Source organism: Prionailurus bengalensis, chromosome D2 (genome assembly GCF_016509475.1).
Source record: "Prionailurus bengalensis isolate Pbe53 chromosome D2, Fcat_Pben_1.1_paternal_pri, whole genome shotgun sequence".
Lineage (NCBI taxonomy): Eukaryota > Metazoa > Chordata > Mammalia > Carnivora > Felidae > Prionailurus > Prionailurus bengalensis.
Window position 1 is genome coordinate 28,637,365 of NC_057351.1, and position 13,990 is coordinate 28,651,354.

The 13,990-nt window shown below is 38.2% G+C and overlaps 1 protein-coding gene across 3 annotated transcripts in view; it reads right to left on the bottom strand.

Annotated features, from left to right (window-relative positions):
- The window catches only part of DNAJC12 (DnaJ heat shock protein family (Hsp40) member C12), a 42,021-nt gene that overhangs the window by 1,120 nt on the left and 26,911 nt on the right, over positions 1–13,990 (bottom strand). The window contains exons 4-5 of one of the 3 annotated variants that reach the window (XM_043596451.1): positions 9,975–10,179; positions 1,606–1,880 (exon numbers count right to left, since the gene is read on the bottom strand). In XM_043596451.1, coding sequence (XP_043452386.1) covers positions 1,786–1,880; positions 9,975–10,179 — 300 coding nt within the window. In that variant the 3' untranslated portion in view covers positions 1,606–1,785. Of the gene's footprint in view, positions 1–1,605; positions 1,881–6,931; positions 7,051–9,974; positions 10,180–13,990 lie in introns of those variants that run through there. The other 2 variants (XM_043596452.1, XM_043596453.1) reach the window with 2 other exon arrangements.

The following is a 13,990-nucleotide window of genomic DNA, read 5'->3' on the forward strand; positions in this document are numbered from 1 at the left end:
CAGAGCCCAACTTGGGGCTCCATCTCACTACTGTGAGATCATGATCTGAGCCAAAATCAAGAGTTGGACACTCAACTAACTGGGCCACCCAGACACCCCTATATTTGTTTTTTAAAAAAAGTTTTCTTCTGTTATGGACTAAATTGTATTCCCCCAAAAACCTGTATGTTGAGGTCCTAATCCCCACTGCCTTAGAATATAACCTTATTTGGAGATAAGGTCTTTAAAGAGTTGAAATGTGTTAAAAGGAAGCTGTTAGGGTGGAGCCCTAATCCAATATGACTGGCATCCTCAAAAGAGGAAGCAGAGATACCAGGGATGTGTGTTCACAGAGGAAGGTCATGTGAGGACACCTGGAGAAGGCATCAGCCAAGAAGAGAGGCCTCAGAAAAAAAACCAAACCTGCAGACACCTTGATGTTGGACATCTAGCTTCCAGAACTATGAGATATGTTGTTTAAGCCACTCAGTCTGTGGTATGTTGTTATGGCAGCCCTTGTAAACTAATACAGTCTACTATGATACTATTTCATAAAAGGAAGCACATTTTAAACCACAAAGGACATAATTTCTGAATTATGTGGCTTTAATTTAAAAAAAAAAAAAACTTCCTGGGGCACATGGGTGGCTCAGTCAGTTAAACATCCAACTCTAGGTTTCGGCTCAGGTCATGATCTCATGATTTTGTGAGTTCAAGCCTCAAGTTGGACTCTGCGCTGTCAGTGCGGTGGGATTCTGTCTTCCTCTCTCTGCCCCTACCCCACTCATGCTGTCTCTGTTTCTCTCGAAATAAATAAATAAACTTAAAAAAATTTTTTTTAAACTTCCTATATTCTTTTTTTTCCTGTCATTTTGCTACAGACCAGTGACAGCTCTAGTTTACTCTAAAATTGTTTTTCTTCTTAATTTTTCATTCACTTGTTTGCAAACTAAAAACTAACCATAGACTACACATGACCATCAACAATCCCAATCTAAAAAGGATATGTCACCTAACAGACCCATTCACATTATTAGAACATAATTTATAAATGTATCACTTGCTGTATAACAAAAGAAATCTTGTAAAGCATATTTCCTCAAATAAATAATAACCTTTTAAATTTACAATTATTAAAATTAAAATAGAAATATCTAATCAAATTATTTTCAAAATACTGTTGAATTATAAATTCGTCATGAATTTTGGGAAAATTATTTCGCTCTGTGGAGTTTAGACATTTCATTTAAAGTCAAGAGTCAGAAAACATTTCCTTTTTTAAAAATAAATTTTATTTATATTTTATTTTGAGAGAGAGAGTGAGCAGGGGAGGGGCAGAGACAGAGGGAAAGAGAATCTTAAGCAGACTCCACGACCCTGAGATCATGACCTGAGACAAAGTCAAGAGTTGTTTGCTTAACCAACAGATCCACCCAGGTGCCCCAAGAGTCAGAAAGCATTTCTTGTACATACAGCACTAATAGGGATCGTGGTATATTAATGAATTATTTAAATACAGAGATATCTTTTTAAAATAGATTTTCTACAACATTAACAGGAAGATTCACAACAAGCTACTTTGGATCTAAGAGCCTTAATCTATTCAAATATTGAAAGAGACTAGTCTGAAAATGTTCTCATTTAAAACACACATTTTGTTAGAAGGGGTTCAAGGATGGAGGAATCAATCGGTACTGAGCAATTCACAAACATGACAGAGAAACATAACGTTTTTAAGATTCAAACAGACTTGTTGGCAGCACGGGAGATGGTCTTGCTCTCTCTCTCTCTCCTACCGAGCACTTTTCATATTTCATAATTTCTGAATTTCCTCAGGAGTTCTGAGGGAGCGTCCCCAGACCAGCGGAAACGAAGGTGCCAAGAGTTCACATCTGAAAAGACTTTAAAGCACAGAAAAGAAGATTTTAAAATCAGAGAAGTAGGAATAGAAAACCCACAGGGTCATAGTAAAACAGCTTGCTGATAAGATTTCACTGCAATAAATAAAATGCAAGGGTAAGTGTTTAATATGAATTATTAGTATCTTACAGAAACAGATTATCTTTCCTTTATTTTTTTTTACATTTATTTATTTATTTGAGAGTTGAGACAGAGAGACAGCACAAGTGGGAGAGGGGCAGATAGAGCGAGACCGAATCTGAGCTCTGTGCTCACAGTGCTGAGCCCAATTCGGGGCTCAAACCCATGAATCATGAGATCATGACCCGAGATGAAATCAAGAATTGGCTGCTTAATTGACTGAATCATCCAGGCGCCCCTGAAATGGATTATCTTAAGCAGACTTTTGAATTCTTTCCCCCACACACACACACACACACTTTTATTTGGCTTGGTTCATCCACTTGTTTCTTCATTTGCTATAGAAATATTTATTTAGCACCTGTTACGTATTGCCAGACTCTATGCTGGGTACTCTGAGACTCCAGTACATATCTCCTGGCGGTGGTAATAAAAAAATCCAGAAAATTATTAATGTGGCAAAATATATGGAGGGAGGGGTGCCTGGGTGGCTCAATCAGTTAAGCAGCTGACTCTTGATTTCAGCTCAGATCATTATCTCACGGTTGGGATCACTGGTTGGGATTCTCTCTCTCCTCTTCTCTCTGCCCCTCCCTTCTCTCAAAATAAATAAATAAACATATATATATGGAGGGAAACACAGGAGAATGGGAGACCAGAGAAAGGCATTCAGTGTGGACTAAGTAGAACAAAGTTAGAGTGAGAGAAGACTTCTGGAATTCACATTCAAAGTAACCATGATTTGGGGTGCCTGGGTGGCTCAGTCAGTTGAGCGTCTGACTTTGGCTCAGGTCATGATCTCACAGTTCATGGGTTCGAGCCCCACATCGGGCTCTGTGCTGACAGCTCAGAGCCTGGAGCCTGCTTCGGATTCTGTGTCTCCTTCTCTCTCTGTGCTCACCCCCCCACCCCACTCACACTTTGTCTCACTCTGTTTCTCAAAAATAAATGTAAAAAAAAATTTTTTTTTAAACAAAATAACCATGAGTAGGAATTAGCTAGAGCAAGGTGTCTCTTAATCTTCCATATGCATGTAATTATCTGGTGATCTTGTTATATTGGAGATTCTGATTCCAGGTGTCTGGGGTGGAGCCTGAGATTCGGGATTTCTGAGGAACTACCTTCTCTGACAACTTGATCCAAAACAGTACCCAGCCCCTACCTCCATCCCTCCCTGTCCCTTTATGCTGCTTATTTTTCTATAAAAGTCTTTGTGAATATCTGATACTAAATATTCATTTATTTATATATCATATATGGGGAGACCCCACCAAAAGAAAAAAAGGAAATTGTCTGTGGGTCACAAAAAGTAATGGTAAAATGAAGAATAGATCCCAGATTTCTTTTTCCCCTATTTTTATTTTTATTTATTTTAACATTTGATTTATTTTTTTATGGGGCAGCTGGGTGGCTCAGTCCGTTAAGTGTCCAACTTCAGCTCAGGTCATGATCTCACAGTTCATGGTTTCAGCCCTGCATCGAACTCTGCGCTGACAGCTCAGAGCCTGGAGCCTGCTTCGGATTCTGTCTTCCTCTCAATCTGCCCCTCCCCACACATGCTTGTTCTCTCTCTCTCTCTCTCTCTCTCTCTCTCTCTCTCAAAAATAAATAAAACATTTTAAAAATTGTTTAATACAATTGTATTTATTTTTGAATTGGTGGTATATTCACATGGCTAAAGTTCAAAAAGCACAAAGATTACATAACCCTCAAAAGTCTTCCACCCTCCACTCTGATGTTCCCAACAGACAAAGTTGTTACCAATTGCCTACATATCTTTCCAGAGACAGTCGAGGTATATTCAAGCAAATACATGCATACAATCTCCAACATCACCGCCCTACTCCTTCTTTAACCTAAATGCTAACATACAGTCTACTATTCTGCATTTTGACTTTTTGTTTCTAACATTATCTTGATGATTGTTTTTTATCAGTATATGGAGAGCTTTCTCATTCTAACAGTGGAGGGGTATTTTATTCTGTGACATACAAAAATGCAACCATACTGAGGGGCATTTATTTGCAATTCTGCAATGAATAACATAGTACACGTGTCATTTGGCACATGCGTGATCTGTAGGATAAAATTTGTAGAACTGGGATTACTGGGTCAAAGTCATCATGCATCTGTAGTTTTAATAGACATTGCCAAACGGTTCTCCATAAAGTTTCACCCAGCAGCAGCTGATTTTCCTCCACCTTCATTAACACCATGTGAACAAACTCTAACTTTTGCTAGGCTCTTGCATACAAAAAGTGCAGTTTTAATTTGCCTTTCTCTTACTATGAATGAGTTTAGGCATCTTTTCATATGTTGCGAGGCTATTTGTATTTTCTGTTCTATGAAATGTTCATTTCCTTTCTTTCCTTTTTTTTTTTTTTGATTTTTATTTATTTTTTTATTTTATTTATTTATTTTATTATTTGAGAGAGAGAGAGAGGGTGTAAGTGAGCAAGAGGCAGAGAGAGAGAGAAAATCCCACGAGGGACAGAGAGAAAGAAGAGGGGCTAACCCAAAGCGGGGCTTGTGTTCACGGGAAGCAGGGCATGAGCTGACCCGATGTGGGACTCAAGCTCACAAACTGCGAGATCATGACCTGAGCTGAAGTCAGATGCTTAACGACTGAGCCACCCAGGGGCACACACACCCCTTCTTTTTTTACTAGATGGTTGATCTTATGTCTCACTGATTCATAAAAGTGTACATTAAGAGAAGTTACCGTTTCACGAATTATGTTGAGATTAAACCTCTTTTCATATGTTGAAGAGCCGCTATATTTTCTCTACTGAACTGTTTATATAGTTTCCTTCCCTTTTTCTTTTGGATTATTTTGGATCATTTTCTTTTTGATCTGTAGAGTCGACTTTTGAATTCTTATCAACAAGAATTAGTTTATATGGATGAAAGAAACTCATGTGCTTAAATGCTTATTAATAAAAGGATATTTATAGAAACCTTCAGTGGTGGGAATTTTGGCAACTCACTGGCATGGAAATTGGAAACAACTTCCAAACAGCTGCCAAAAGTAAAAGGTCAATGGTAAAGGATCTCTGGAAATACAAATAATTTACTCCCTGAAAGTAAGATTATTTTTAATTCTAATAAGCAACTTTGCTGAACACTAGAAAAAAGGCCTTTTTCCTTTTCTATTGATGGGAGTGTAAATTGGTAAAAATCTTTTGCAGGCAATTTAGCAAAATTTCTCAAACTAATTAAAATGTGTATATCTAATAATTCTACTTCTAGAAGTTTATCCTAAGGAAATAATCACAGATGTGTTCAAGGGTTTAACTATAAGGATATTTGTCGTGACACCATTTATAAATTTTTTTAATCAAGAAACAATCTAAATCTCCAGCAATAGAAAGTTGTTTAAAAGCCTTTTATATTGGCATTAACAATTTTTTTTAACATTTATGGTCATAGAAAAATGCTCATAACATATTGCTAACTGACAGGTATTTAAAAAATAATGTATATAGTATGATCTCATTCCTAAATTCATTATTACATGGATATTTATGTAAAAATTTTTGAAAGTCTATAAGGAATTATTCCTCAGTGTTAATAGTTATCCCTGGATAGTTAGAATACATGTGATTTTCATTTTTGACACTTTTTAAAAAATCTGTATTTTCTTATTGTTCTGCAATGGACACATATTCCTTATGTCTTTTTTTATGTTTATAATATTGCCCATGAAAAAACAGGTTCCAAAATAATATACAAAATGTTTCCATTGATATTTTAAAATACTATCTAAATATCTTGTCAGAAAAATATACACAGGACAGTTGACAGTGGTTGTCCCAAGAAAACGATCTGTTTGCACTTTCTTTAGAATTCTCAGACAAAACATATTTAAGAATTCTCCTATAAGGGGGTGCCTGGGTGGCTCAGTCACTTAAGCGTCCCACTCCATTTCTGCTCAGGTCGTGATCTCAGGGCTCATGGGTTCAAGCCCTGCATTGGACTCTGAGCTGACAGTGAGAAGCCTGTTTGGGATTTCTCTCTCTCTCTCTCTCTTTCTCTGCCCTCCCTCTGCTCACACTCTTTCTCTGTCAAATAAAGAAACAATAAAATAAATAAATAAACATTAAAAAAATAATTCCTCTTAGGAAAAAAGCAAAAGAAAATTTCTGACAACCTATAATTGAAATACACACATAAAATATATATAGTATGATCCTTAGTTTTAGGTATACTAATATACATACATATATACCAAAAGACCAATAATAGATATGTCCCTAGGTGCTAATATTAGAAGTTGTATTTTCTACCTTTTGTTTGACCATATTTCTCACATTTCTACTGTAAATACTTGTTATTTTATAGTTTGAAAAAAGTGTTTTCTAGTTTGGTTTCCAATAGAAATAGCCCCCCCCCCCCCAGACAAGAATTTGAATGCAAGTGGTAATTTGAAAGGTGATTCAAAGAGACCCTGGTAGGAAAGTAGAGAAAGGAACCAAGTTTATAAAAGGTACATTATCAGGCAAGTTGCCACCCTGGGCAACTGGGGCTTGATTACGATGGGGACCCCTGGAAGACAGTATAAAAACCCCTAAGAGTTATCCAGTTAGAGAAGTAAAGGAGTTTCTCACTCACATTCATCAGTGTCTGATGCCTACATCCAGAGGGTGTTTATTCCCTGGCACTTACTGCCAAGCCAGCTCAAGTGCCAGAGAAAGCCCTCTGATAGAGACCATAGAATTGGCAATGAGAAATTAGATGCCCAGAAAATATGGCAGCACACCAACAGCATTGGCTACATATGATCCTTTTTTCTAACTCCAGAATGCTACACAAACTATTTGATTCTAGATTTGCGTTTATCAGAAGCCATATTTATTGTGTATTTACATGGAAAGAAAAGAAAAGTGAGGTTGTGTCACGCACCAGTTTTCAGAGGCTGTGCTCCATATTTTACTGGTTGCAGTGAAGAGTCAGAATAACATGGGGACTATGTGAGGGCTGCTGATCACAGAAGAGGCATCAAAAAGCAAACTCCAAAGTAAATATCAACCACTGCTTGAGGAAATTAACAAATATGCTTAAGAGGTATGTGAGAAACCACTCAGGACTCACTAAAGCTGACATGAATAGCATTTCTTAAATGCTGATGTTAATAAAAATTTACACTACAGTAAAACAAAGTTACAAATAATCATACAACTGCACTTTGATATATCAAACTCCAGCTTTAGGGTGCTACTCAGAACAGCCAATGGCCTCTTAAACAGCATCAAGAAAATACTGGCAAATGCAGCCTTTAGTAAAATTTCATAATTCTTATTCTCCAACCACAGCTTCTCAGAAAAATGATCCTCCTCTCATGGCCCCCACCTTCATTCCTCAAGCCACAGTAAAAGGATACACTTCATCATGTGAAGGCATCAAAACTGACATCACACTGTATTGTGCACTTGAAACTAATATTGTATGTTAAGTATAATGGAAATTAAAAATAATAATAAAATAGCCAAAACAAACCACACCACACCTGACATCACAAGTCATCCTGAATAAATTATGATATATCTACACTGTGGAATATTTATCTCCTGTTCAAAAGAATGTGTTAATTCTAAATGCAAGGCTTAAGGAGAAGTCCCATAATAATAAAAGCTGACACCAAAAAGAGCACATCACAATTTATCTTGAATAAATTATGATATATCTATACTGTGAAATATTTATCTGCTGTTCAAAAGAATGTGTTAATTCTAAATGTAAGGTCTAAGGAGTCGTCCCGTAATAATAAAAGCTAACACCAAAAACAGCACCTACCATGTACCTGGTCTAAATATTTCACATAGATTTCTTACTACTCAAAAAAACCTTATGAGTAAACACTAATGTTTTGACCATATAGATAAGAAAACACAGATAAAGAAAGGTTAATTTGCTTGCCCAAGTTCACAAAACTCATCAGTGGAAAAGCTGGGTTCCAGTTCCAGAGCGTGTACTCTTAGGCTCTGTGTAACATAGAGAAATGGGCACAGTGTAATGCCATTTTTTTAAGTTTATTTTTATTTATTTTGAGAGAGAGCAAGCAGGGGAGGGGCAGAGAGAGAGGGAGACAGAATCCCAAGCAGGCTCCGCACTGTCAGCACAGAGCCTGATGTGGGGTTCGAACTCACAAACCACGAGATCATGACCTGAGCCAAAGAGTCCCACACTTAACCTACTGAATCACCCAGATGCCCCTCATTCTTTGTTTTTAAAACGCTCATACGTGAAGGCATATTTGTATACGCTTGAGAATAATGTGGCAGGAGACACACCTGGGCATCTGCATTGGTTACTTCAGGAAACAAAAACACAGAAGGATGGGAGCCTGGGGGAGACGCTAAGTCATTGTTTATATATGATTCTTTGAATTTTCTAATGACAAGCTGGTATTACTTTGGGGTTTTTAAATATCTAAATAACTAGTTTTCAGAGGAAGAGAAAATTTCACTGCATCTTATGAGAGGGGTTCAAGTGGGGCTTCAGCCTCCTGCCTGAGTGTCTGAGGTGATAAATTGCCCCTCCCCCCCCCCACCCCAGTGATGGTGAACTCAGACTAGGTCTGAATCTGAAACAGGAAGTCACAGGGCAGCCCCAGGGGTTCAAGAAGCACAGATCTGAACATTCCAGGGCTGAATAGTGAAACATTTGCATGTTTTGCCTGTGTGTGACTGTGGGTAGGTGTTTGTATGTGTGTATTTGCTTAAAACACTGTTTTTTCTGAAATTCGGGCTTCTGCTTTGATGAATTTGTTACATTATAACCATTCCCAGTTATGAGGCTTATGCAATCAATTTGCAGAGTCCACAAAAGGATATCTTGAGTAACCAGCAGAGACACCTGAAGCACACCCTAAGAATCTTTATTCTAGCAGGTAATGAGCATATAGAAGTCTCCCCAAAGAGAGTTTTCAAGTGACTATTTCTACAAAGACTCTAATTTACCACAAGCTATCTAATTATCTTCTTTTATAAGTAAGGATTCAAGATTCAAGGACCTTCAGGAGCCTCTAGTTTAAATTCTAATGAGATACTGTATCACAACCTTGAAAATCAAGAATTCGGAGGACAGTGACAGTGCATGTTTATAACGCACCTATACAAGATAAACACGGTGACTAGACAGACAAAGAAAAGATAATAGTTGACATTAACCCAAGACCTGCTTGCTAGGTGAATCAGTGTGCTAAGCATTTTACATGGATCTCCTTATTTAATCCTCATGATAGCTCTGTGAGAAGGTATCACTATGATCTTGAGTTTATAGATTTGGAAACTGAAATCTAGAGAAGTTAAGTAACTTTTACCAAGAAATACAGATAATAAGTAATAGAGCTAAGATGTGAGCCTAGGTAGTATAGCTTGCGAGTTTAGCTTCTGTAATACCCTGCTTCAGTGAATCTATCTATCGTTCAGAACTACATACAGATAAGGTCTCTTCTCTGGACAGTGCAATGCCTTAGAAACAGACACTGAAGTCAAACTGTCTTAGTTCAGACCCCTTCCCTGCTATATACAAGCTGTATAGCTTTGAAAAAATTACTCAACCTCCCTGGACTTCAGTTTCCTTTCCGTAAAATGAGAATAATGTTGGTACCAACCTCACAGGCTTGTAGAGGATTAAATAAATTAATGTCTATAGACTTAATATTAAACAAGATAATACATGTAATGTATGTAAAGAACATTCCTGTTCATAGTAAACACTCAATAAATGGCAGTGTTATATCAGTCACTCCCAGAAATGCCTCACATTTTCCCTTCAAAGGGATGTATTGAGGAATGTGTCTTCCAGTTTCTGTGTCAATGCTAAGTAAGTATATTTTAAGGTGATAAAGCAACTACTGTTTACTTGGAAAAGGTTGAGAATAAATACAGTATAAACCAAGCCCTTTAATTTCAGACCTTTCTTGGTCTGCAAAGCTACATGATTTGACTTACTTGGAGAATCCAGATTTTGTGGGGAGAATGACTTCTCCAAGGAGTTGGATTCTTTTTGCTCCATTTTCTCTGTGGTTGAACCCAGCTTCTCTGTCTTTATTTCTCTTTGCTTGTTCCGTTCCTCATTTTCAATCTGGTTGGTATGAACCTGGTCAGATTCTTCCAGCATCAGATCTTTTTTACCTCTGACAGCCCAGTGCATTGACTACATTAGTTAAAAGTAAACACATAATATAAAATCAATATTATATAGTATTCTATATTTAAAGTTCAATGTGTGGTAAAACCCGACCTACTATTACAGTGCTGATTATTAGATTTGACTATTAACCAGATTAATCAGTTAACCCAGGTATTAATTAATTAATCCTCACTAATTTAAAAGACTAATGATATAAGGAGATATCCAAACCATGGCAAAGAGCAAAGGGACCTGCATCAGAGAGATTAAAAAATGAGACATTTCCACTGAAAGTTAAACATAGAATTACCATATGACTCAGTGATTCCATTCCTAGGCATATACTCAAAAGAACTGAAAAGAGGTATTCAAAGAAAAACTTACTAACGTTCAAAGCAGCACTATTCACAACAGACAAAAGATATAAACAACCCAAATGTCCATCAGTTCATGAATGGATAGACAAAAATGTGTTATAGCCATACAGTGGAATATGATTTGGCCATGAAAAAGGAATTAAGTACTACAGGGTGGATAAACCTCGAAAACATTATACTAAGTAAAAAAAGGCCAACCACAAAAAGCCATACATTGTATGATTCCACTTGTAAGAAATATCCAGAATAGACAAATCCTTGTAGATAGACAGCTGATTAATGCTTACCAGGAACTGGGAGAAGGGGCATAAGAAATGATTGCTAACAGATACAGGGTTTCCTTTTGGGATGATGAAAAAGTTCTGGAACTAGGTTGTGATGATGTATGAACAACATTGTGAATGTACTTAATGATGTACACTTTAAAATGGTTAAAATAGGTGGCTCAGTTGGTTGAGCATCCGACTTCAGCTCAGGTCGTGATCACTGTTTCCGAGTTTGAGCCCCACATCAGCGGGCTCTATGCTGACAGCTCAGAGCCTAGAGCCTGCTTCAGATTCTGTGTCTCCCTCTCTGTTTCTGCTCCTCCCCCACTTGTGTGTGCACTCTCTCTCTCTCCCACTCTCTCTCTCAAAAATAAACATTAAAAAAATTTTTTAAATGGTTAAAATAGGGGCACCTGGTCACCTCAGTCGGTTAAGCATTCAACTCTTGGTTTCAGCTCAGATCATTATCTCGCAGCTCATGAGTTTGAGTCCCATGTCTGACTCCATGCTGACAGCATGGAGCCTGCTTGGGATTCTCTCTCTCCCTCTCTCTCTCTCTCTGCCCTTACCCTGCTTGTGCTCTCTTTCATTCTCAACATAAATTAAAAAACTAACTAAATAAATCAAACAAAGGTAAGAAACAGAGTTACTTTCCCCCATTCACCCTATTGTAGTATCTTTTTAAATGTTGTGTCCTCTACATGTATTTCCTATTAAAACATTTCAAATTGGGAAGATGGGTGGATGAATGGAAGGATGAATAAATGAATTCAAAGTGAGAAAGAAAAATTGAGTTTGCTGTGTCAAGAATATTTCAAGTAGAATAACTAACCCTGGCATTAACCGAAATAATAACCATAACTGTTTCTTGAAACCTCATTTGGATATTATGGGACCCTATTCCTGAAGCACTCCTGAACAGTATCTTACTACTTGTGTTACTCAAAAACCCAAGGAAAACCCATAAGCCACATATTTAAGCAAGTTTAAAACCCAGAATAAAGTTTTTTCCTGATTCCTGATATCCAGGATATTGTTTTCCTGACAGAAAGAAAAAAAAAAAGCGAAACACAGAAATCAAAACAAAACAAACTTTTCTGAAGTTCAAGGCCTATGAGAACCATGCCAGGAACTACAGAAGGGGCCGCTGCCATGCTGTACTTGTGCGCGTGATTCAAGGGGCGGCATACTTTTCATCTTCAGCACACTTCTGAAAGTCGTTTTTTTTCAATGTTTATTTAGTTTTAAGAGAGTGAGAGAGAGCGCATGCACACGCAAGCAGGAGAGAGACAGAGAGAGGGGGGCAGAGGATCCAAAGCAAGCTCTGTGCTGACAGCAGAGAGCCCAATGTGGGGTTCAAACTCAGGAACTGTGAGATCACGACCTGAGCTGAAGTCTGACACTTAACCAAATGAGCCACCCAGGCACGCCTATCTGAACTATCTTAAAATACTGGGGTTGCCAACTTCTACCTGCGGGCACCATTTTATTTACCAGGTTTTTTTTAAATTTCTTTTATGTTTTAAATTTTATTTTTGAGAGAGAGAGACAGAGCACAAGTTGGGGAGGGACAAAGAGAGGAACAGAACCCGAAGCAGGCTCCAGGCTCCGAGCTGTCAGCAGAGCCTGACGTGGGGCTCAAACTCACAGATGGTGAGATCATGACCTGAGCCAAAGTCAGACGCTCAACAGACTGAGCGACCCAAGCTTCCCTTATTTACCAGTTTTTTGGGTTTTTTTTCAACGTTTATTTATTTTTGGGACAGAGAGAGACAGGGCATGAACGGGGGAGGGGCAGAGAGAGAGGGAGACACAGAATCAGAAACAGGCTCCAGGCTCTGAGCCATCAGCCCAGAGCCCGACGCGGGGCTCGAACTCACGGACCGCAAGATCGTGACCTGGCTGAAGTTGGAAGCTTAACCGACGGCACCACCCAGGCGCCCCTTATTTACCAGTTTAAACAAAGCAACATAGGAAGGAGGCTCTGAGTATTGCATGGGGATGTGACCAGCTTGGTTCGCCCAAGCAAACGCTGCTAGGCAGGGGCCAGGGGTTCATCAGAGCAACAGCTTCTTAAAAGAGCTTGGAGAGATACCACAATTTCTCATCTCCTCTCTCAGGAGCACTAACATTGACCTCCCAGGAAGGAGCCAGGAGAAGCACCTCAACAAGAAGAAAGGGAAAGTGCAAAGGGGTAAAATGCCTTCTTGAGACCTTTTTATTTATTTATTTATTTATTATTTATTTATTTATTTATTTTTAAGGAAACTCTGTGCCCAACATGGGGCTTGAACCCACAACTCTGAGATCAAGTGTCGCACGCTATACGGATTGAGCTAGCCAGACGCCCCCCTTCTTGGAATCTTTTAGATAAATCTGTTCATCACAACTTTTTGATACAATTGGGAGTATTGATGGCATGGTGTTAAAGTATAATAGGCCACAATGGTCATTAGTGGTCATTAATAGCATGATCTCAACTCTATTAAAAGGTAAATATATATATCCAAATATAGATATATAAATATATGTATATTCATATGCATATACATAAAATATAGTTACAGATATAGATATATAGACAGACTGGAGGGCAGCATAAGTTTGCATATAATCTCTGCTTTTGTATAATGTTCAATTAGAACAGACTTCCTTCTAAACTGGCTCAGAAGGTGATGAATTGCACACTGTTTCCCATCTGATGGAGGATAGTGTACCCACCCAGGCATAATAGGAAGCTTCCCTAGTAGTCTGTAGCCAACTGGACTCACCACAAGGGCACCGCGCTGAGCCCAGGAACCCAGAAACAATCAGTAGACAAATAGACCCACGTGAGGGTAACTGGCAGTCCCAACAAGCTCTCCCAGAAGTAATCAATTTGTCAAACAATCAATTCACTAAAAATCTGTTTCCATTAACTCTTTATAAAATGTATAGCAATGGATATGACATGACAGTTACAACAGTTTATAAGAATTTTTCCCAGCACTTTATTTTTATTGTAGCTTTGCTGCAACCATTTTCCCACAGCCACTCTAAAGCCATTCTGCCATGTATTTCAGAACTAGAGGGAGAACCATTCATATCCTGGATTCCTTGGGGTAAAACCATTTAGCGTCACAGCAGTGAATTTCCCTAAGATCCTTTGAGTTAGAAAGGTCTCTGTTTTCAGATTACCCCAAGACCCAAAGG